The 25,009-nt window shown below is 41.0% G+C and overlaps 2 protein-coding genes and 1 long non-coding RNA gene across 3 annotated transcripts in view; 1 reads left to right on the forward strand and 2 right to left on the reverse strand.

Annotated features, from left to right (window-relative positions):
• Positions 1–12,016, forward strand: part of CCT7 (chaperonin containing TCP1 subunit 7) — a 66,658-nt gene extending 54,642 nt beyond the window's left edge. The window contains exons 8-15 of the mRNA XM_034982250.2: positions 361–494; positions 1,482–1,657; positions 2,502–2,656; positions 5,398–5,567; positions 6,844–6,978; positions 7,939–8,127; positions 8,761–8,885; positions 10,371–12,016. Of these exons, the coding sequence (XP_034838141.1) occupies positions 361–494; positions 1,482–1,657; positions 2,502–2,656; positions 5,398–5,567; positions 6,844–6,978; positions 7,939–8,127; positions 8,761–8,885; positions 10,371–10,466 (1,180 nt within the window). The 3' untranslated portion in view covers positions 10,467–12,016. The remainder of the gene's footprint in view (positions 1–360; positions 495–1,481; positions 1,658–2,501; positions 2,657–5,397; positions 5,568–6,843; positions 6,979–7,938; positions 8,128–8,760; positions 8,886–10,370) is intronic.
• LOC138404211 (uncharacterized) lies at positions 11,523–13,332 on the reverse strand. The gene is made up of 2 exons (XR_011238235.1): positions 12,818–13,332; positions 11,523–12,455 (listed from the first exon to the last, which is right to left on the reverse strand). It is a non-coding gene; the product is annotated as an uncharacterized lncRNA (long non-coding RNA).
• A 2,199-nt stretch (positions 13,333–15,531) lies between these two features.
• Positions 15,532–24,597, reverse strand: LOC117994365 (zinc finger protein 182-like). Its single transcript, XM_069507478.1, has 11 exons — positions 24,321–24,597; positions 20,829–21,003; positions 20,653–20,745; positions 20,086–20,220; positions 19,390–19,734; positions 18,887–18,987; positions 18,688–18,731; positions 18,148–18,407; positions 17,422–17,522; positions 17,264–17,307; positions 15,532–16,769 (listed from the first exon to the last, which is right to left on the reverse strand). Exons 1-11 carry the CDS (start codon positions 24,389–24,391, stop codon positions 15,817–15,819), a joined length of 2,322 nt encoding a protein of 773 aa, XP_069363579.1. The 5' UTR covers positions 24,392–24,597; the 3' UTR covers positions 15,532–15,816.
• Between the last annotated feature and the right edge of the window lie 412 nt (positions 24,598–25,009).

Consider the following 25,009-nt stretch of genomic DNA (forward strand, 5'->3'; position numbering starts at 1 on the left):
TCTAACCCTAAATTCACGGTTTTCAGATTTTTCCCCGAATGTCTGCTACAAGACCTACCTACCTGCCGAATTCCATGATTCTAGGTCAACGGGAAGTACCCCGTAGGTTTCTTGACAGACAGACAGACAACAAAGTTATCCTATAAAGGTTCTGTTTTTCCTTTTGAGGTACAGAACCCTAAAAAGATCAGTCAGTCAGTCAGACCTTTTCCTTTTATATATTCAATGATTAAAACAATCGGATCCAATTACCGAATGGAATAAATGTGGAAAACCGTACAAAATGAGCTCCATCTTACTATTAAAAGTATAAAAGCTGTACCTCTTTTGATGAAACTTACATTATGAATTCTTCTCCAGAGAGTTGCTACGTAAGTGCGCGGCGACGGCCATGTCTTCAAAGTTGATTCACCAGCAGAAGGATCACTTCTCCAAGATGGTGGTGGATGCCGTGCTGTCATTGGACGCTCCGTTGCTGCCCTTGGATATGATTGGTTAGTGGAATAACTGGACGACCTCCCGGGCGCAGTGGTAAGCGCTGTGGTCTTGTTAGTAGGATGTCCCGGGATCGATTCCCGATTATTCCCGCGACTTCTTCCACATGTACAACACAAATTTCAAACCCCTTATTTTACCCCCTCAGGAGAAATTTTCAGAAATCCTTTCTTGGCGGATGCTTACGTCACAATCCGTCCAGTGGTTTGAGCTGTGCGTTGATAGATCAGTCAGTCAGTCAGCCAGCCAGCTTTTCCTTTTATGTATACAGGGTGTAACCAGCACGCTATCAAAATCTTAGCGTTATTGTTATACTACTTAAACACAATCCAATACCAATAACCATTTGCCTCATTTTGTAGTATTAGTGATTTAGTATCTTTCAAACCCGTAATGTATAGCGTGCAAAACTCAGGTCAATGCCCCGCCTACGACGCGGCAATGTGGCTAATTCCTTTGTACACAATCTCTAAACTAAACTAAAATATCACGTCTAAATCTATTGCTATCCCTTTCATAATGTTGCTTGGGGAGAAGGAAAGCACTAGATTTAGACCTGTTAATTTAGTTTAGTTTAGAGATTGTGTACTAGAGAATCGGCCCCATTGACTCCAAATGGCCTATGCACGCAACGTTCGTTGATGTCTAGCGTCAGTCAGATGTTTTATTTCCAATATATCATAAACTTTTAAAAACATAGATGTTTTTTGTGGTATCATATCAGTAATCATCAGTACTATAACCTGTGTTCGTTTTTGCCAGCGTTCTGGCTACATACTGTATAGATTAGCAATAATACCCATCTGTATTAGGCAATCACCGCTTGTCCACGCGTGGACGACGCCAATGATTAAAAACAAACGGATCCAATTTCTGAAATTGAAATGTAGATCGAAATGATAGTAGATATGAGGCAACATTCTGCATAACCTTTTTTTTTAAAATAAAAATAATTTCCAGTGAAATTATACTATTCTGGTTACCAGGAATCAAGAAGGTCACAGGAGGTGCTTTAGAAGACTCGTTCCTAGTAGCCGGAGTGGCTTTCAAGAAGACCTTCTCATACGCCGGGTTTGAGATGCAACCGAAGAACTATGAGAACTGCAAGATTGCTCTCTTGAATATTGAACTGGAGTTGAAAGCTGAGAGAGATAATGCTGAGGTAAGTGTATCTGTCACTTTTACCCCTGTAGTATGACATAAGTGCGAGAGAGAGTGCTATCTTACAAAAAGACCTTCTCATATGCTGGGTTTGAGATGCAGCCGAAGAACTACGAGAACTGCAAGATTGCTCTTTTGAATATCAGACTGCAGTTGAAAGTTGAGAGGGATAATGCTGAGGTAAGTGTATCTGTCACTTTTACCCCTGTAGTATGACATAAGTGCGAGAGAGAGTGCTATCTTACAAAAAGACCTTCTCATATGCTGGGTTTGAGATGCAGCCGAAGAACTACGAGAACTGCAAGATTGCTCTTTTGAATATCAGACTGCAGTTGAAAGTTGAGAGGGATAATGCTGAGGTAAGTGTATCTGTCACTTTTACCCCTGTAGTATGACATAAGTGCGAGAGAGAGTGCTATCTTACAAAAAGACCTTCTCATATGCTGGGTTTGAGATGCAGCCGAAGAACTACGAGAACTGCAAGATTGCTCTTTTGAATATCGGACTGCAGTTGAAAGTTGAGAGGGATAATGCTGAGGTAAGTGTATCTGTCACTTTTACCCCTTTAGTATGACATAAGTGCGAGAGAGAGTGCTATGTTTCAAAAAGACCTTCCCATATGCTGGGTTTGAGTTGCTCTCTTGAATATCGGACTGGAGTTGAAAGCTGAGAGGGATAATGCTGAGGTAAGTGTATCTGTCACTTTTACCCCTACAGTATGACATAAGTGCCAGAGAGAGTGCTGTCTTTAAATTAAAATATATGTGAAGACCTTCTCAAATTCAATGTTTATCCAAAAATAGCCAATAGGTGGCGCCACCAGTTATAATGACCCATTATTCCAGGTACGAGTGGACAATGTCAAAGAGTACCAGAAGGTGGTGGACGCCGAGTGGCAGATTCTGTACGACAAGTTGGCAGCGCTGCACGCCAGTGGTGCCAACGTCGTGCTGAGCAAGCTGCCTATTGGTGACGTCGCTACACAGTACTTTGCTGACCGGTGAGACACTCGACGCATGTAACGCCCCGACACCGGAGCATCCTCAGGAGATGTACACCTTACAATGCACAATTGGGTATTTTCCTACTTTTGAATTTGATAAATATTATTACTTTATTATAAACTACGATAAAAATAATGACGTACGCTGAAAAAAATATTAAAATCCAACAAAGATTTACAAATCTACAGGCATTTTAATTTTGGAGTGGGAGGGTCTTCTATCCCTTTCCCGCAAAACGAAAATTTGTATGAAACCGCACGAAGCTACTATGGCATTACACTAGCGGCACGCTATGATGGCCGGTTTGACACATTACAATAGTGATGTGGAATGTCAATTTATTCTCGAACAAAAAACAATTAAGTTTTGTTTTTGTACCTGATTAAATAGGTTTAATAAAACAAAAATGTATATGTTTATTTAATTTATTTGAACGAACTGAATATTTGAACGAAAATGAATATACATACTTTATATGCACACAAGAAACATATGAATACAAAAGATACCGAAAAAGGTGCCACAAAAGGCCATAATTAATCAGATTCGTCCATACTACTATTTTCACTGTCGTCACTGCTATCATCACATACATTAATAATTATATGTTCGTTTTCTATAATATTATCTATTTTCACATCTCTTTCATAATCTTCCCTTATTAATTTAACAGTTCTATTCACAACCTTTTCCCAGTCTCCTTTAGTCACATGTTCACAAGCTTCTTCTAATAATTTTAGCATTTTTTTTGTGGTAAATGGGGGTTCTGTATTGTGTCTTGCAGCATATCCCTTAATTTGAGCCCACACCAACTCAATCGCATTATACTCACAATGGTAAGGCGGTAACCGTATAACTCTGTGCCCATGTTCTAATGCTATTTCGTCAATGACGTATCGGATCTTGGTTGGTTTGTTTTCTTTTAAAAGACGTACTAATTCCGCTTTTAACATATTCATGTTTGCATCTACGCCATTTTTACGAAGCCATGCGACGATATCAGCTTTCTTTTGGGATTGGGCAGGTGGCTTGTCAATTTGCATCGAGTGGTATGGGGCGTTGTCCATAATTATAATAGATGGTTCAGGGAGGCTACACAACATTGAGGTAAACCATTCAGTAAACTTTTCTCCATTCATGTCTTCATGATAGTCTCCAGTGGTTTTTGACGCAAAAGCCATGAGAGAACCTTCGACAAACCCGTTGATGGTTCCGGCGTGACAAATTATAAGTCGCGATCCTTTTCCTACAGGAACTTTGGAAGTAGATGCTGCTGTGTCATCGTTCCAAGAACGGCCTACAGTATGGTTAGCATTAAGCCATGTTTCATCCAAGAACACAACATTTTGCCAATTTTTGATTTCTTTCACTTGCCGTAAAAAAGTATACCTTGCCATCGCTATATCAAATCTTTCCATCAATATTTTGCGTTTGTTACATTTTTTGTATCGAAATCCAATGGTCTTCAAAATCTTCGTTAAAGAACTTTCCCCACCGAAGAATAATCCAGCTTCCTTCAGTGAATGCACCAACTTTTTTCTTGTTGGATACTCCTTCTGTAAATAGTAGCCGTAAACATGTCTTCGGATAGCATCGGCATCAAAGCTATCGATGCCTACGACTGGTTTTGCTCGTTTTCTCTTTTTTGGTGTGTGAAGTTTATTTTCTTCTGTGCCAGTCTCGCCATATTTTTTTTTAGTTATCCGTCTAACAGTTCGTTGTCCAATATTAAGCGCATCAGCTACGCGTTCAACCACTGACGTTATAGGTAAAATTGGCCCTCCATTTTGAGCTTCACGATCGAAATAGTTACGAAGGCGTATTAGGAACTCACGTGTCTGACTATTTAGAACAGTTCTCTGCGTACGTTCGGTCATATCGACGAAATCCACAACAAAGGGCTTGAACAGAGTCCAAATTAACGAGCAAGGGTCAACAGTAATGCAGTATCAATATTTGAAATCCAAAGCCAGGTCAAAACTATATCACAATCGCATTGCACTGACAGTTTATACTTTTCGAAGCAACGTCAATTCGAAACTGCTTTGTTTTGCATTGAGCATTGACGCGAGTTTGCCGGAGGTAGTAGTTGTGCTAGCCAGCGATCCTATGTGACGATCGTATTAGATTCCATTTTTAAAAATTTATTGATATTTTTTTGCGATTTCAGAGGTTTGTCCACATAGTGAAAATTGTTCATATTCACAAGTACATTCACCCCTTAAATGGTGCAAACTGATTTTTCTACACTTGTATACATTTAAGAAATCAATTTAATAAATAAATTTTGAGTCCTAAACCTAAAACTACATTCGATAAAATTTATGAATCTCTGCACATCACTATCGTCAATAAAGTAATACAATTATTTCCTTCAAAGTCGTTATCAATTAATACGGAACTTCATGAGCGGACAAACGTCAAACCGGCCATCATAGCGTGCCGCTAGTTTAGTAAGGTGTGACGTCAAACTGCTGTATCGCTATCTCTGTCTAATCCGAAATATTTAAATGCTTATAACTTTTTTGTTATTTGATCGATTTAATTAGTTTTTTCAGTTTACGCCATTATTTTTATTCTAGTTTATAATAAAGTAATCAAAAAATAGGAGTCGAATACCCAATTGCATGTTGCACCATACAGATTCGACCTGTTTCAGCGGATTACAGCAAATTAGGCTTTTGGTTCATTGTATATCATGGACTTCCGCAAAGTAACGCCTGCTTCTATACAACAGTGACATGTTCTGCGCGGGCCGCGTAACTGAAGAGGACTTGCGTCGCACGCAACGAGCATGCGGGGGTGCCGTGCTCAGCTCCGTGCGGGATCTGGCGCCCGAGGCCTTGGGCCACTGTGCCACGTTCTGCGAGCGACAGGTGGGCGGCGAGCGGTACAACATATTCGCGGGTATGCCTCTCTCACTCACTTAGTCACTCACTCACTCAGTCACACACTCACTCAGTCACACACTCACACTTACTCACTCACACACTCACTCACTCACACACTCACTCACACACTCACTCACTCTCACTCACACATACTCTCACACAATCACACTCACTCACTCTCTCTCAATCACTCATCATCACCTCTCTCAGCCCCCCATCACTTAATGCATTACTAACTTAATTTTTCTAAAAGACAGGTAAATGTTTTAGAAGCTCGTACAGTTAAAATTATGGCGTTTGACAGCTCATTTTTTTTTAAAATTTATTCTACGGCCCTGGATGTCAGTCCTTTAAGGCCTTGACAGCTCAGTATAGCCGGTTCACAGATAATACACTACCTCTATGGCCGGTTCGCTTATGTGCCACCTGTTGGGATAAATTGGCAGTGTGGATCCCCATGAGAAAGAGCCTACCCTGACCAAATGACCAATGAAAATAACGATCCGAAGGGAATTTGACGACCTCCCTGGCGCAGTGGTCTTATTAGTGGGAGGTCCCGGGTTCGATTCCCGGCAGGGGTTTGGAATTTTATAATTTCTAAATTTCTGGTCTGGTCTAGTGGGAGGCTTCGACCGTGGCTAATTACCACCCTACCGGTAAAGTCGTGCCGCCAAGCGATTTAGCGTTCGGGTACGATGCCGTGTAGAAACCCAAGGTGAATGGGTTTAATAAAAACTGCCATACTCCTTCTAGGTTAGCTTCCATCTTAGACTGCATCATCACTTACCACCAGGTGAGATTGCAGTCACGAACTAAGTTGTATCGGAATAAAAAAAATCCCTTCTAACACATCTTGCCCTTTTCTCAGGTTATGGTAAAGAAAATGCTCCTCCCGGTGAGATATGTAACAATATGAAGTAAAATAATAATTATTACAAAATTCGAGTACATTAGATAAAATTCGAGTACATTAGATAAAATTCGAGTACATTAGATAAAATTCGAGTACATTAGGTAAAATTCGAGTACATTAGATAAAATTCGAGTACATTAGATAAAATTCGAGTACATTAGGTAGAATTCGAGTACATTAGGTAAAGTTCGAGTACATTAGATAAAATTCGAGTACATTAGATAAAATTCGAGTACATTAGATAAAATTCGAGTACATATCTAAAGTTCGAGTACATTAGATAAAATTCGACATATAATTATACTGATACAGTTATTTTTACTTTTGGTAGTTTAGTTTAGTCTTAACTTGAAAATAATTTAAAATCTCCTTATTCCAGGATGTCCTGCAGCCAAAACCTGCACCCTGATCCTCCGAGGAGGCGCAGAACAGTTCCTTGAGGAAACTGAGCGCTCCCTCCACGATGCAATCATGATCGTGCGACGTACCATCAAGAATGACGCCGTCGTCGCTGGTAAGTTGACGTTCCCACGGGAACAGACCTTTTTCTACGACAATCTGACTTGTTCCTGTGGTATACTGACTGCTTCTACTGACAAACATACCAGTTCGTACTATATATAGACCAGTTCCTACGTTCCAACACCTGCACCATCTTCCGAGGAGGCGCAGAATCATGATCGTGCGACGTACCATCAAGAACGACGCCGTCGTCGCTGGTAAGTTAATGTTCCCATGGGAACAGACCTTTTTCTACGACAATCTGACTTGTTCCTGTGGTACACTGACTGCTTCTACTGACAAACATACCAGTTCGCACTATATGTAGACCAGTTCCTACGACCCAACACCTGCACCATCTTCCGAGGAGGCGCAGAATCATGATCGTGCGACGTACCATCAAGAACGACGCCGTCGTCGCTGGTAAGTTAATGTTCCCATGGGAACAGACCTTTTTCTACGACAATCTGACTTGTTCCTGTGGTACACTGACTGCTTCTACTGACAAACATACCAGTTCGCACTATATGTAGACCAATTCCTACGTTCCAACACCTGCTCAATCTTCCGAGGAGGCTCAGAATCATGATCGTGCGACGTACCATCAAGAACGACGCCGTCGTCGCTGGTAAGTTAATGTTCCCATGGGAACAGACCTTTTTCTACGACAATCTGACTTGTTCCTGTGGTACACTGACTGCTTCTACTGACAAACATACCAGTTCGCACTATATGTAGACCAGTTCCTACGGCCCAACACCTGCACCATCTTCCGAGGAGGCTCAGAATCATGATCGTGCGACGTACCATCAAGAACGACGCCGTCGTCGCTGGTAAGTTGATGTTCCCATGGGAACAGACCTGTTCCCACGACAAACTGACTTGTTCCTGTGGTATACTGACTGCTTCTACAGGCACTGACTTGAGGAAACTTTATTTCACCATTTCTTAAACGAATCATCGTTTTCCGCAGGCGGAGGCGCGATAGACATGGAGCTGTCGAAACACTTGCGCGACCACTCGAAGACGATCGCGGGCAAGGAGCAGTTGCTCATAGCAGCTGTCGCGCGAGCGTTCGAGGCGATCCCGCGACAGTTGTGCGACAACGCGGGCTTCGACGCGACCAACCTGCTCAACAAGCTGCGACAGAAGCATCACCAAGGTAAAAGAATTAACCCGCCACGACTTAATCCTAATTGCTAATGACGGTCTTAAATGGAAACACGCCAGCTTATATTGAATGCACTGTAACTATTAAGTATTATCATCACTTCAGGCTGAATATAATATGCATTTTCGAAAGAAATTATTGATTGTACAGTGGCCGGCAAGAAATATTGTACATCGACCTTTAGATGAGATTTCGACTTTGTAGAGCGTTGTCTCTGATACTCATACCTATGTGACGGTTTTTCGATCTTGTGGCGGTTGCCACATTAGAAATTAGATGGCGCTATTCAATCGATAACAGTCCATGACATAGTCCCGAACAAATGTACCGCCGACTTTACTCGCACTAACGGAGTTTTCTGCAATCTGGACTAAATAAAGGAGTTTCAAGATACAATCGTCGTCGACCCACATGGCGCTATCGAGCACAACCAACCGCTCGGTGGGAGATCTCCCTTTGATACGGTCGAGCCTGCACACCGCTCCCGTACAATCTCATGGTCGTGGATCGGTCGTCACCCATCCACTTACCGACTTGTTCAACGTTGCTTAGCCAGCTCAATTGTAGTATATGGGCCATCGCAACTAAATTCACCTACTTACCTACTAATATTTTGCTCAATAGGCGAGGTGTGGTACGGAGTGGACATTCTCAAAGAGGACATCGCGGACAACTTCGTCGCTTGCGTGTGGGAGCCGGCCGTCGTCAAGATCAACGCCATAACCGCCGCGTGCGAGGCCGCCGCCCAGGTAAACGCGTTAGCGCCAGGGGCGATAATTACCAAATTTAACCAATAACATTTACTTTTTAACAAAAAACCGGCCAAGTGCGAGTCAGGCTCGCGCAATGAGGGTTCCGTACTACAGTCGTATTTTTTCGACATTTTGCACGATAATTAAAAAACTATGATGCATAAAAATAAATAAAAATCTGTTTTAGAATGTACAGGTGAAGACCTTTCATATGATACCCCACTTGATATAGGCACTCACTTCGAAAGTTGAAAATACTAATTATTAGTTCATGACCACAATTTCATTTTTTTTGTGTGATCTAACCCTAAATTCACGGTTTTCAGATTTTTCCCCAAATGTCAGCTATAAGATCTACCTACCTTCCAAATTTCATGATTATAGGTCAACGGGAAGTACCCTGTAGGTTTCTTGACAGACAGACAACAAAGTGATCCTATAAGGGTTCCGTTTTTTCCGTTTTTGAGGTACGGATTCCTAAAAGTATACCAAATTGCAAAAATAACACCCATTTAAGGGCGGGGGCATGTTAAGATACGTTAGGGTGGCCCCAGAAGGCGTGCCCGTCGCTTGCGTGTGGGAGTCGGCCGTCGTCAAGATCAACACTATATCCGCCGCACAGGTAAACGCGTAAACGCCACGGCCGATAATTCAGAAATGAGGAGATCCGTAGGAGAACTAGAGTAACCGACATAGCTCAACGGGTTGCGAAGCTGAAGTGGCAATGGGCAGGGCACATAGTTCGTACAACCGATAGACGTTGGGGTCCCAAGGTGCTGGAATGGCGACCTCGCACCGGAAGACGCAGTGTTGGAAGAGTGAAGACCCCCCCACTAGGTGGACGGACGACATCAGACGAGTCGCAGGGAGCCGCTGGATGGCGGCGGCGCAAGACCGTGGCGTGTGGAAGTCTCTACAAGAACCCTATGTCCAGCAGTGGACGTCTATCGGGCGATAATTACCAAAAAAATACCAAATTGCAGAACTAAGAATCTTCAGGGCGGGAGCATGTAACGACTGCGGTATTTGACAACTAGTCAAATCAGTAACTTTTTAATTTTTATCTAACGTCAAAACGCGCGCTTAGTATGTGAGATTCTATGAAATACTGGAATGTGACGTCAGATCATAATGACGTACTTTTTTAGTGTAATCAATAATTCAATCATCAGTCCGTCCGTCCGTCATTCCTTTTTTTAAAAATATTTGTGCTCGCGACTTCGTAGGCGTAGACTACACAAATTTCAAACCCCTATTTCACCCCCTTAGGGGTTGAATTTTCGAAAATCTTTTCTTAGCGGATGCCTACGTCATAATAGCTATCTGCATGCCAAACAGCCCGATTCATCCAGTAGTTTGAGCTGTGCGTTGATAGATCAATCAGTCAGTCAGTCACCTTTTTCTTTTATATATTTATATATTTAGATATGTACCGCGCGTAAAGCCTACTCATACTACTATTTTTGTTTTTCTCCTTTACAGATCCTTTCAATCGACGAAACCATCAAAAACGTGAAGAGTGGAGGCGGCGATATGCCCGCCCCCGGCCGCGGCATGGGGCGCCCTCGTATGGGCTAATAGGCACTGCTTACCTACGCTTAATCAACACTAACTGTTATCTACACTCGCGCCGCGAAAGACCACGAACACCGCGAAAGGCCACGAACACCGCGAAAGGCTACAAACACCGCGAAACTGTGTGCATGGTCAGCGGCGCTATAGTTCAAAATTTTCGTCAACTGATAGGCGTCCACTGCTGGACATAGGTCTCTTGTAGGGACTTATATTGTACCCCATCGGTTCCCTAACTTGTTTGATGTCGTCTATCCGACCAGTGGGGGGTCTGCTAACGCTGCACTTTCCGGTGCTAGGTCGCCATTCCAGCACCTTGGGACCCCAAACCCATTGCCCTATGTTGAACATGCTATGTAAAAAAATGTTTTTATTTTTAAATAAACATTTTAGACACGGTTTATTTTATTTTATTTTATTTTCGCCATAAATACCAGGTTGCATCTATGGCGAAAATAAAATAAAATAAACTAAAAAACCCAAAAAAAGGAGAAGGCAGAAAGGAATGTACATCGGCCTTTAGAATGACATTTCGTCTTTGTAGAGCGTTGTCTCTGTCGCTCATACCTATGTGACGTTTTGTCGGTCGCAATCTCCTTGCAAAGGTCGATGTACATTACTTTCTGTAGCGTACTGTACTACTATAGTCTTCTCAATTGGTATGCATAGCAATGTTAAAGTTAAAAGTTAATTTAAATAAAACTTACGGACCGTCTAAAATGTTTTTATATTTCTCACGCCTTTTAAGAGATAAGTTATTTTAGTTATTTAAATAATTTTGTTATTGCATTGACTTGCCATACAAATAAGATTAATTAATTATTACATTATAAGTCCCGCAAATTGTTAATGCGCGTGGCTGACATTTTAGTGACGTCAGCACTAGACTGAAGGTTCGAGCTGATAGTATATTTTTCTTTCGGCTGACGTCAAAATGACGTCATTTCGATGTTACTGAGACTTGGTTCCAGCGCAAATTCGTTTTCTTAGTTGACTTGATACAAATCGCTGAAACCTTGCCGGAGAAACGCGTAAGCGACGCAATGGGCCGGCGCTTTAGACTTTCTGGGAGTTAGGTGTATCACTTGTATCATGATTGTACAGTACGCGGCAGAAAGTAATGTACATCGACCTTTAGATAGGAGATAGGAGGATAGGAGAGGAGATAGCGGATTTGTAGCGCATTGGCTCTATCGTTGAGACCGACAAAACGTCACATACAGTGCGACAAGGCTATCTTGGCACGTGGCGAAACTCGGAACTAACGTCGCCGTCAAGTGTCCCCTTTGTTCTTGTTTGAATATTCTTAGCATTTGTTCTCCAACAGCGCCCCCCTGTCAATATCATTCAAGTGCCAAGAGAACCTTGTACTGTAGGCATGAGTGACAGAGACAACGCTCTACAAAGCTGAAAAGTCATTCTAAAGGCCGATGTACATTACTTTCTGCCGCGAACTGTAAGTCATGTTGTTGAATGTTCTTTTATAGCAAGTCAATGTAATATTCATAATAATATTATAATACTATGTAATAATAATATTAAAATTATTAACTGAATTTCTGTTTGTTTTATTGTTTTTCCCTCTCCCCGATTGCCATCTCGACCTGCCACGTATTGTAGGTTACTACGTTCGACCTGCCACGTATTGTAGGTAACTACTACGTTCGACCTGCCACGTATTGTAGGGAACTACTACGTTAGACCTGCCACGTTTTGTAGGTAACTACTACGTTCGACCTGCCACGTTTTGTAAGTAACTACTACGTTCGACCTGCCACGTTTTGTAGGTAACTACAACGTTCGACCTGCCACGTTTTGTAGGGAACTACTACGTTCGACCTGCCACGTATTGTAGGTAACTATTACGTTCGACCTGCCACGTTTTGTAGGTAAATACTACGTTCGACCTGACACGTATTGTAGGTTACTAAGTTCGACCTGCCACGTATTGTAGGTAACTACTACGTTCGACCTGCCACGTATTGTAGGGAACTACTACGTTCGACCTGCCACGTTTTGTAGGTAACTACTACGTTCGACCTGCCACGTTTTGTAGGTAACTACTACGTTCGACCTGCCACGTTTTGTAGGTAACTACTACGTTCGACCTGCCACGTTTTGTAGGTAACTACTACGTTCGACCTGCCACGTATTGTAGATAACTACTACGTTCGACCTGCCACGTAGGGAACTACTACGTTCGACCTGCCACGTATTGTAGGTAACTACTGCGTCCGACCTGCCACGTATTGTAGATAACTACTACGTTCGACCTGCCACGTAGGGAACTACTACGTTCGACCTGCCACGTATTGTAGGTAACTACTGCGTCCGACCTGCCACGTTTTGTAGGTAACTACTACGTTCAAGAATATTTCTAAACAATATTATATCTTGACTCAATGTTATTTATTTTAAGACTAGGGTCAATATAAATGGTCGAAATGGATAGTAATAGATACCTACTGCTTAAGGAGATTCACGTGGCGCAAATCGGAACTAACGTTGCCGTCAAGTGTCCCCTTTGTTCTTGTTTTGAGTTTGAATATTCTAACCCTTTGTTCTCCAACAGCGCCCCCCGTCACTGTCATTAAAGTGCCAACAGAGCCTTGTCACACTGTATAAGCTTTCATAGTAGTACAGTGCGACAAGGCCCTCTTGGCACTTGAATGACATCGCCAGGGGGGCGCTGTTGGAGAACAAAGGCTTAGAATATTCAAACAAGAACAAAGGGGACACTTGACGGCAACGTTAGTTCCGATGTTCGCCACGCGCCAAGATAGCCTTGTCGCACATACATTAATCATTTCAATAGATTCAAAACATGTTATTAAAAAAAAATTAGGTGCTAATAAAAAAAAACGGATTCAAAACTTAACACATTGATGGACAGTAACGTCCACGGACGTTCAGATAGTAAATAATGATACGACAGAACGCCTGTAGACGTCATAGTTATTACTCGTGTCACGGCAGTACGTCTGAGGGCGCTTGATTTTCAATACTTTTACAAGGAAGAACATGTTGTAGTGTCACCGCAAAAGTAATGCGGCTTTCCTACTGTCATCGTACATAGTTCTACAACATGTCAAGTTACACACACATTGACAGAATTCCGGTACCCCTCTCCCCGCACAGTACGCTCGTGGGCGTCGTGTTTTCATACATTTAGTCACGTAGTGCGCGTCGGCGGGAGGATTAGTGTCACCTCATACTTTCGCGCGCAAATAACGGTTCGAGTGGTAAGTTATCAACGTATTTTTGTGTTTTTATTTATCGAAACATTCAAATTCAATTCATGTAACTTACGTATAAGGTAATTGTGCTTCTAATATTAGTAGTTGCTTGTTTTGAATGCAGTTTTTTGGTATTGAAACAATAATGAATTTATCTACAGATGGCGCCTGGAGATCCGTACGAAAGGGAACAAAAACGGTTGTTAGAATTGTTCAATGAAGTTGAAACTCCGGAATCTAGTGAAGATCCATATGCTGATGATGGGGAATACGGGTCCGACAAGGACTACTATCCTTCAGGCGACGCCTATATGCGTTCTGTCACTCAACAACATTGTACATACAACCGCATTGCCACTACGCCCATAGGCAATGTATGAGAATAAGAAGTGTCATTTAGGAAGAAATTCTTAACTTGTACTGTCCACCAACGTGTTAAATACTCAATAAATATTATTTATTTTTAATACTGATTGTAATATTACGTACATACACATAATATAATTAACGTTTGCTTTCTCATTCACACTAAAAAGAGAGCACAGATAAAGTTACTAATGTGATAAACAGAGACGCAGCTAACCTATTTTTTGTCCCTTATCGTGTAACCGGTTTTTTCAAGGCAAGACAAGGCATACAACTTTAGTTGCGAAACAAACTTTGAGAATTCATGGCGTAATTGTATTTCTCATTAGTTATTTACTTGTTTTCACATAAAACACGTTTAATACAAATATTGTTGATCGGTTAATACAAATATTGAGTACTAAACAATGGTAATAATTTTCGTGTTATTCATCGTTACGTCGTGCTATCGCTATCTCATACGCGGTTACACAGTACTTACATCTACCTTTATTACTCTATCTACGAAATAATAAGTTAATTATGATACATTTTTCCTTAACTGATTTAACGGGTAAACAGTTCGTAGAAAACTTCTCTACCCTTGTTTCACTAAATCTATCCCATTGGAACATATTTAATCAAATCATTGTTATATATACACATAACCTTAATTATTATTATACACTTTGACAATTAATAGAAGATTAAATAAATATGTCTGATTTCTTATTTTAAATCACATTATTATTCTTTGTACATAACTTTTTTAAAGGTGTCTTAATTGGATCCTAAAATAATAACAAGCTAGCAAATAATTTACAAAAAATTTATTCGATCGATAAGTGAAATAAAAATGCATTTAAATTTTGCATGTCAAACTTCGCCGCGAAAACGCTACCCGCCATCTTTTTAGGTTCGTGAGCTGTCATGACGTCACACGGATTGGTAAGCAACGGTGTTTTCTTAGTGAAATACAGTACAATTTCAATATATGTGACGTCACAGTCGGAATTAACATGGCGGCTGCGGTACCATGCGTTTTGGATATTTGTAGAACGAATAAAAAAATGTAATCTTTAAAATGAATCGTAAAATTCATTATATAATTTTATAAACTAAAATTGATTATAGATTTTTAGATTTTTTCTCACTTGGTGTAAAATACCGTATTATAATTATTATAAACTTTGTATAATGTTAATGACTGAACACGATTAATTTTATATGTCTCCAAACCACTAATTATTGTACAAAACATAGATACAGTGCGACAAGGCTCTCTTGGCACTTGAATGACATTGACAGGGGGGCGCTGTTGTAGAACAAATAGAAATAGAAATAGTTTTTGTTTCAAAGGCTTAGAATATTCAAACAAGAACAAAGGGGACGACTACAAGGTCTTCTCCGGTTGGCCGAAGAATAGAATAGAATAGAATGTTTTTTTATTCATGTAAACTTTTTACAAGTGTTTATGAATAGTCAGGTAGTTTTAATTTACCACCCCAAGAAGGCCCAGCGGGGGTACGGGCCTCGAGGCGTAGCCTCCTTACCCAGGCAGGGCGCAGGGTATTCATGTTACCCCGGTGTTGGTCTTCTAGCCGGCATTTCACCGGCTAGGGCCCGCCATCTTGGCTTGGGGCCACGTGGCTGGTTGTGTTCCCCGCTGCGGGCGATAAGATTCGCCGTCGCGCACGGGGGTGATGTCTGGTCCGGTGGCAACGTTAGTTCCGATTTTCGCCACCTGCGTGTGTGTTTCACACATACACACAGACCTACTTGTCCCCCGTGTGCGACCTCCTATGTATGACCAGGTTGTGTTTGACCGCACACCGGAACTCGCACAGATCACAAGCAAACGGCTTCTCCCCCGTGTGGGTTCGCATGTGAATCACCAGCTTGCTCTTAGCGGCACTCTTATACTCGCACACCTCGCACCAATACGGCCGTTCGCCAGTGTGAGTGCGTGTGTGGTTCACCAAGTTGTCTTTATGTGCGGTTCTGTACTCGCAAAACTTGCAAAGGTACGGCTTTTCACCCGTATGGGTTTTCATGTGCCTCACCAAATGGCTTTTGTGCGCAAATTTATAATCGCACACCTCGCACGAAAAGGGTTTTTCCCCCGTGTGAGTTCTCATATGATTCATCAGAGCACTGTTCGACACGCATTTGTATTCGCACAGTTCGCAGGAGAACCTTTTTTCGCCCGTGTGAGTTCTCAAGTGTTTCAACAGAGCGGTATTTGAGACGCATTTGTATTCGCAGAACTCGCACGAATAAGGTTTTTCCCCCGTGTGGGTTCTCAAATGGTTGACCAGAGCACTATTCGTGACACTTTTGTACTCGCAGAAGTTACAAGCGAAGGGTTTTTCACCCGTGTGGGTTCTCATGTGGCCGACTAGGTTGCCTTTGTAAGAACTTTTGAAGTCGCATATCTTACAAGAATAAGGTTTGTCGCCGGTGTGCGTCCTCATATGGTTCACCAGGCCACTGTTGGTTACGCATTTGTAATCGCAGTGTTTACACGCAAAGGGTTTTTCACCCGTGTGAGTCCTCATGTGTGTGGTGAAATTGCTCTGGTATTTGCATCGGAACGGGCAGTACTGACAGACGAAGCGTTTCGTTTCGTCGTTTGTTTGCTTTGAGGAGATCTGTTGGTCGCTTGTGTTGGGTTCTTCTGTTGGCAACATTGCTCCGAAAGTCGCGAGATTTGCGGACAGGTGAGAGGCTGAAACCAAACATTTTGACTATTTTCTTGTTTCACTACATATCTAAAAGTAAAAGCTGACTGCCTGATCAACGCACAGCTCAAACTACTGGACAGATCTTTTAGTTAATTGTAATTCACAAAATCTTGTTCCAAGGATCTCTTCAAGTCGTATGCACTAACAATTGTCACGATCAAACTGAAGGTAGAGTTTATATGCAGCACTCACCACCACGGTTGAGTTTTCGTTTCGATAGATATTATGGAGCTTAAGGAATACTTCTATGTTTTTGTCGTTCGCTGGTAAATAAGTTTGTTTAAGGCCCGCAAATTGCTAATGCGCGAGGCCGCTATTTTAGTGACGTCAGCACGAGATTGAAGTTTCGAGTTGATGATATATTTTTACTTAAATATACGTCAAATGACGTCAAACTGACATTTCGATGTTAATGAGACATGGTTCCAGCGCAATAGCAATTTGCGGGACTTATATGATAAATAACGCAGTATCTTACCTGAGGTCATCGCGGCGTGTGCGGGGGGGCTGGGGTCTGCCGGCCTGTGAAATATATCAGAATGTATGTAGAGTGTACCGGGGAGCCCCTAGCCAGTATGTAGCTGTACTGCATATAGCAGCTTAGAGAGGAGGAAAGGCACTGGCAGGTATACTGACCTGTTCTCAGTGATGAGTGAAGAGTGTGAGGAGCTGCAGCTCACAGCTGTGTGAGGCTTGCATACTTGTGGCGTGTCACATTCACCATCACCGTCACCGTTCTGACAAATACAAAACAAATTCAATAACGTTTCTGTCCTTTGATATAACTCCACAACTAAACAAGCTATGATAGCCTAGTAGTTAGGACGTCCGCCTACGCCGCCTACTCAGAGGTCGGGGATTCAATCCCTGCCACGCAATAACTTTTTGGAATTGTGTTATTTAAGGCGCTATGCGTCCCAAAAGACACATTTCGGATGTTCAAAGAATCAAGGTTTGGCCTCAAAAACTACAAATTTGTTTCTTTATTTTTCAATATTATACAAATTAAAGATATTCTTTAGTGAATTACGAGAGCCAAAACACGATTGGCACAATTTGGGTCGGTACAAAAAAAAAAACGCGAGTTTCCCTTAAATACGTATTTTTTACACGACCATTAGGAGACAAACCAATTTCAATAAAATTTCGTATTGATGTTCAACGTTTAATACATAAAGGGATTACGGTATTATTTCATGGTAACAGAACACATAGAATTTTATAAAAAGCGTGCAAAAAATTTTCGCTCGGGCGGCCCACACTACCACTCCCGTACCCCGTCAGTCGTCCGCAACGCGTCTTAGAGAGCACCCGTGTACAACTTCAATCCCATAGCGCCTTAATAGTGGAAAGCTATCTCACCTGGAGATGCATGCTCATGTGTTGCATGTACGCATGCTCATGGACGAATTCCTCTAAACAAAGCGTACATTGGAAGGAAGCACTTTCATACTTTAGTGCATGCATGAACTTATTATCATCCTGTTTATTTTCTGTAGTTCCGCTTCCACTCGCTGCCTGATAATTGAAGTCTATATCAATCTCGATCAACTTCTCAGTTGTATCGTCTCCTTTTACTTTGTTTTCGTTGTCTGTCGCGACATTCGCGGGCCGGGGAGCGACTGAAACAAACACAAGATAAATGTTATTATAATGTCACAAATTTTGTCTGGTTTTAGTGTCATTACAATGACACTAAAACCGACCGTTATATTATGAGAAATGAAGTTTTGTTTGTTTGTTTTTGATTTGTTTAGTTATAATATCACTCATTTGACAATATACCTGCGACATATATAAACGCACTGTACCGTTGGTAAGGAATACTTCTATGTTTTTATCGTTCGCTGGTCATGACTAGTCAGTAAAAAAGTTTGTATGATAAATAACGCAGTATCTTACCTAAGGTCATGGCGGCGTGTGCGGAAGGGCTGGGGTCTGCCGGCCTGTGAAATATATCGGAATGTATGTAGAGTGTACCGGGGAGCCCCTAGCCAGTATGTTGCTGTACTGCATATAGCAGCTTAGAGAGCATACTAGCGCAAGTGTATACTAACTGTAACTTGAAGTGAACGTTATTGGTACTGGCAGGTATACTGACCTGTTCTCAGTGATGAGTGGAGAGTGTGAGGAGCTGGAGCTCACAGCTGTATGAGGCTTGCATACTTGTGACGCGTCACATTCACCATCACCGTCACCATCCTGCCAAATACAAAACAATTTGAACTTGGAGAGAGTCCCTCCACAACTAAACAGGCTACTATAAGAACTTCACAAGTAGATGAAAGTGTGTATCCATATCCGTAACTGAAACTATTGGATATCCGAAATAAAAAAATATCCGTTGCCGTAACCGAATCCGAAATAAAAGTTTCGGATAGTTTCCGGCTGTAAGAAAAAATTACTTGTATGACAGATTGCGAAACCTACAAGGTACAACAATTAAAGTCGAATATAATCTTATTTGTATTTCATTTTACAGTTCCTTAAACTTTTTTTATCCATAACCGAAACTGAAACCGATATTATATTTTACCAATATCCATATTCGTATCTGGATCCGAAATTATATGTCCATAACATCCCTAGTGAAAGCTATCTCACCTGGAGATGCATGCTCATGTGTTGTGTATACGCATGTTCCTGGACAAACTCCTCAGAACAAAGTGTACATTGGAAGAGAGAATTTTCGTACTTCAACGGATCCTGAACAAAATCATTGACATTATGGTCAACTTCATTCTTCATATCCATGTCATCATCAACTGACATAGACTCATAATTTCCTTCCATTTTCACGGTAATGGTTTCCTCTAATTCTGTCTGTTTGTCTTCCGAGGGGTGTTCTATGTGTAAGTCACAGTGGTCGGGTCCTAGCGATGTCAACACCATATTACTCTCTAGTTGGTGTTTTGTGCGGTTTATCATCTTTATATGCTGTCTTGTTATCTGTTGAGAGACAAGTTAAGCATTCATTGGTACTGATTCTGAGCACTAATTTTAGAGTATTCCCATACTCTTCTTACTAATGTAATATGAAAAGAACAGACGCAGTTTGACAGTTAAAAAATTTAATTTTTAGACGGTAAAACCCGTGATTTTAGCGCGCAGTCGCGAGCCTACTGTTTAAATTTGTAGCGTGCACTAAAATTTAGAGTCTTTAAATGAATGAAAAATGTTAAAAAGAAAAGGATGCAGATACTCCAAATTTAGTTTAGAGAAAGACAACGGAATCTGTGCCAATGTGTACAGTACAAGGATCAAGGAAAGATGGAAGTTTATATATCAACAAGTACTCACTAGCTCATGTTTCCCAACTAGCTCCATCATCAGTGCACGGGCTCTCAAGCTCTTGTCTCTGAATCTGCTAAAGTTCATCAATCTCTGAGCACATTGTATGCAAACTGTTTGTTTTAGGTTTCCTAGATCACACAACTGGAACAACATGTTATTAAATAAATAAATAAAATAAAAATCTTTTTAATTCGAATTAACTTTTACAAGTACTTAGGAATAGTCGGATGCATCTACCACTGGTTCGGAATGCCTTTCCTACCGAGAAGAACCAGCAAGAATACTATCTGTCTCGTACTCACGTGGGTAGTCGACGTTAGCCCGACTAGTTTCGAACCCATCCGGGGTCCTTTTTCAAGGGAGTCCGTCCGCGCACGCGCTGCGGTGGTGAGTAAGCCGGGACAGATAGTATTTATAATGGAAATCACTCACGGTAGTTTAAACGCTAAAATACCAGCAAGAAACTCGACGGTTGCTCTTTTGAAATAAGTAAAGTAATCAAACATTCCATAAATAGACCTTGTGTGTCCCTTGTATAGCCTACATACAATAAATCATAAATTAACAACTTACAGGCTGTCCGGTGAACGTTTCATATGCTTCATCCAATTTGTGTTCACTCATTAGCAACAGCTTGCTGTCAGTGTCTAGACATATCATGCAAACCTGGAAATAATACTAATTAATAATAAACTAATAATTTAGTTACTTGTTTCACTAACCATACAAAACATGACATTATGAGTTACCTGCACTGTTGAAGGAATAGCACCGGTACTCATTTGCCTTACATCACTTTCTGTTTCATAAATATCATCGTCTAGAAAATGCTGCGAGCAGACCACAGCAGAGTCTGGTAGGTGGCTGTGTTGTTTGCCGAGGGCTCGGAGCCAAGCAGCACGGAGATGCTGATCACTGGGAAAACTGGGAATTACCAGTTATGTTATACATAAGCACACAAACATATACCAGAGTGATTTTTGTTTTACACAACGGAACCACGAATCTGTACTCTTATTATAAACTAGCTGACCCTGCGAACTTCGTTCCGCCTAACAGTCGATTCAAATTTTTTAATTTTTTTTAAAATCCCCACGATTTAGGACTTCAGTACTTTGCAGCATCAGGATTGAGGAGTTAGGATCCGAAGTTCAATGATGTAGCCTATGCTTGGTACCTAAAATAATTTTGCGTCATCCGCAGTTCCTGAAACATTATAGTTTAGGAGTGCTGTACCCTACATCATCAGGGTTGAGGAGTTGAGACTTGAAGTCTGAGAATAAAGTCGTTGCTTGGTACCTACAATATGAATTCACTATGAACACTTCCTGAATCTTGATAACTCAGGCGGGCAGTAACCCTGCAGCATCAGGATTAAGGAGTTGAATCCAGAATTTTTTATGTGACCACCACGAAAACTTTTATTGTTGATTTAAAAAAAAAATTGCAAATCGGTCCAGAAACCTCGAAAAAATCGATGTAGAAAAAAGAACCACCTCCTTTTTGACAGTCGGTTAAAAACCGATTACCTTGAAATATTTACGGAACAATTTTTAAAATATCCCCTTTCTAACAAAAAAAGAATGAATGAAATCGGACTACGCGTTAATGAATTACAACTCAGTATACATTTTAACTTTCATCCCCTCTCCTACGGGAACCATGCTGAATTTCGGGATAAAAAGTATCCTATATTCTTCCTCATAGTATGACCTCAAATCGTACCAAGTTTCATTGGAATCCATTCAGTAGTTTCAGCGTGATGCGCGGCCGTGATACAGACAGACAGACAGACAGACAGACAGACAGACAGACAAAAATGAAAAAAATTACAATTTTGTGTTCAGTATCGATTATAGAGTGCCCTCGAAAAAAAAATTTCAAAATATCTTCAATGTACAGAATTTGACCTGTTACAGTTTTATTATAAGTATTGATGCGAAAGTGTGTTTGTTGGTTCGTCCTTAAATCACGTCACAACGGAGCAACGGATCGACGTGATTTTTGTACAGCTATAGTTAAAAACCTGGAGAGTGACAGGAAAACAAAGAGTTCCCACAGCATTTTTAAAACCCTAAATCCACACGTACAAAGTCGGCTAGTCAGATATAAGTATTTCAAATTCACACACACATTTTAATAACTCCTGGAAAGCTCTTGCAAGCGGGCTGCAGGGCAATGTTTCTATGACCATCAACATGACTGACTGACTACTCAAACCGGCAGTCAAAGGTAGTTGGCTTGTCAGCTTAACCTTTGTGGTTAAGCTGACAAGCCAACTACCTTTAACATTTTTTTTTAACATGAAATTTAATGAACTTATTAGCCCATAGGCTAGATGGTAGTAGCAATAAATCTGCCATTTTATAATGGTGCTTTATGGTAGGAAAAAAAAAAACATGAAATTATTACAGTAAAACTTAAAGCTAGCCTTATCTATACAAATCATGCCCGCGTGGAATGGTGCCAAGAATACTGGCTGCATTTCCACGCTGGACAGCCAGGCTGATCCGTTGCGCAAAAAATGAGCAGCCCAGATGAGGCTATTTCGCGGTGAAATGTAGCGAAAATTTTTTTAGCACTAAGACTCCATGGCTCCACGGCAAACGGACAAAGTTTCTGCTGCGGCTCCCGGTCTTGATGCTGTCTCCCTAGTCTCTGATATGACACGGGGCCAATGTGTCAACGCACGTTGCGTCCCACATTAGCGCCCGTCCCCGTTCCCAGGGAACCAGCGTCAATCCATCAGGTGTCTTGCCATCATCCCGACTTTCCCTGCCGGCTCAATGAGCGCAGGAATGTCTATGGTGGCAAGAGCCCTTTTGATAAGAGCTCCTTTGGCAAGAGGGTCCATGGATTCCAAATTTATCCACCCTTTTCCACATGGAAAAGAGGTTGATAAATTCAGAGGTTCTACTTTAACATGCTGGAGTTAGACAAGTGAGAACTTGACTCCGACTTGCGAGTCAACTTGTAAGTACTCACCCATGAAAACAAATCGCTTTCCCCTCCCGTGTGACGTGGACACATTTGGTGCTGTGTGCCTTTTTGTAAAAATGGTCTGAACAAAACATTTTTACAGAAAGGCACACAACACCGTACTGTCAAAACTTCTTTTCTGCTTATAACGAATCTTCTGTGGGAAACTCTTGACTATTTTGATTTTTTAATTTTTTATTCACACCAGTTTGTTTCCACTTACAATTTTAGTTTTACCCTAGTTTCTGTAGGAATTCACCCTAAATTACCCTAAAACTTTTTTACGATGTACCTATCATAATTTATTGCGCTTCCCGTGTGATATGGACACATGTGGTGCTGTGTGTCTTTCTGCAAAAATGGTCTGACACATTTTGGCAGAAAGGCACACAACACCGCATTGTCTAAACTTCTTTTCTTCTTCTATTAAATGAATCTTCTGTGGATGTGTGACGCTATGGAATGTCAGTGACATGTGTGGTCACGGGTCGCAACAAATATCACTTGTTTCTCTCATACAAGAGAATACTTATTGCTATCAAAAAATGTGTAACTTACAAAATAATTATTATAATGTCGCACAATTAAAAGGCACAGCTCAAACGACTCGATGGCTTGGGCTTAAATTTGGCATGCAGATAGCTTTTATGACGTAGGTGTCCACTAAGAAAGAATTTTTGAAAATTCAACCCCTAAGGGGGTGAAATATGGGTTTGAAATTCAAATAGTCCACGCAGACGAAGTCGCGAGCATAAGCTAGTCGATATATATAGTGGCGGTTAGTCACTGTGCCCAATATAATCAGAAATATTTTAGCAGAAAGTCACACATGAATCGCTAACACTGGCTTATAATAATACTAGCTTATGCTCACGTTTCGTCCGCGTACACAACACAATTTTCAAATCCCTATTTCAGCCCCTTAGGGGTTGAAAATTCGAAAATCCTTTCTTAGCAGATGCCTACGGTAGAATAGCTATCTGCATGCCAAAATTCAGCCCGATCCATCCAGTAGTTTGAGCTGTGCGTTGATAGATCAGTCAGTCAGTCACCCTTTCCTTTTATATATTTAGATTACAAAGATAGCGTCTGTGCTCTGTCAATCGATATTGTTTCTAATTTCTATCATCGAATTCACGCTACTTGCCATACCTTATGCATATACTTTCCTGCTCTCTTGCAATTGCTTCGTCGTAGATGAATCAATGAAGTAAATAGTTTAGATTTCGAATTGTTTAATTATAATAATTATGAACACTCACCGGTAAAATGTGACGCCCTCCGCTTGCGAGATATTTTCAGAATTATTGCAGGACTGCACAAAACACTGCATTTTTATTGATTAGTAAACGACTTCGTTTTTTAGCTAAGATTTAGTTTTATATTTAGGTTTTTGATTTTTATTAGCACGATTTTCTAGACATTTGCAAGTATTTATTTTTATTACTTTTATGCTTTTAATATTATATTAATTGATTTGATTGTTTTTTTTTTTAATTTATTTTACGGCCCAGGATAACAGTCCTTTAAGGCCTTGATTGATTTTGTGACACCCACAGATTAATAGGGATACTACCTTAGTAGTGACACCCAAAGCACAGACCAATAACATATAGGAAACCCAAACTTCAAAATATATAATATAATCAATTCCACTCTTATTCCACTAATCTGAGAATTCCACAAAATCCTATATGTTATTGGTCTGTGCCACAAATCACTAGGCGAAAAGGCTATCTTGGCGCGTGGTGAAAATCGAAACTAACGATGGCGTCAAGTGCCCCTTTTGTTCTCCAACACCGCCACTTAAATGACATTGACAGGGGGGCGCCGTTGGACGGCGAAACAAGGGGACACTTGACGGCAACGTTAGTTCCGATTTTCACCACGCACCAAGATAGCCTTGTCGCACTGTCTGTATAGTCGATAGTCTATGATCGATTATTTTCTT

Source organism: Maniola hyperantus, chromosome 26, assembly GCF_902806685.2.
Source record: "Maniola hyperantus chromosome 26, iAphHyp1.2, whole genome shotgun sequence".
NCBI classification, from domain to species: Eukaryota; Metazoa; Arthropoda; class Insecta; order Lepidoptera; family Nymphalidae; genus Maniola; species Maniola hyperantus.

Coding starts and splice junctions, on each gene's coding strand:
- LOC117994365 (XM_069507478.1), bottom strand. CDS start 24,391: ATGCAGTGTTTTGTGCAGTCCTGCAATAATTCTGAAAATATCTCGCAA. Junction 21,004..24,320: donor GAGGGCGTCACATTTTACCG/GTGAGTGTTCAT, acceptor GGTAATTCCCAG/TTTTCCCAGTGATCAGCATC. Junction 17,308..17,421: donor TCACTCATCACTGAGAACAG/GTCAGTATACCT, acceptor TATATTTCACAG/GCCGGCAGACCCCAGCCCCC.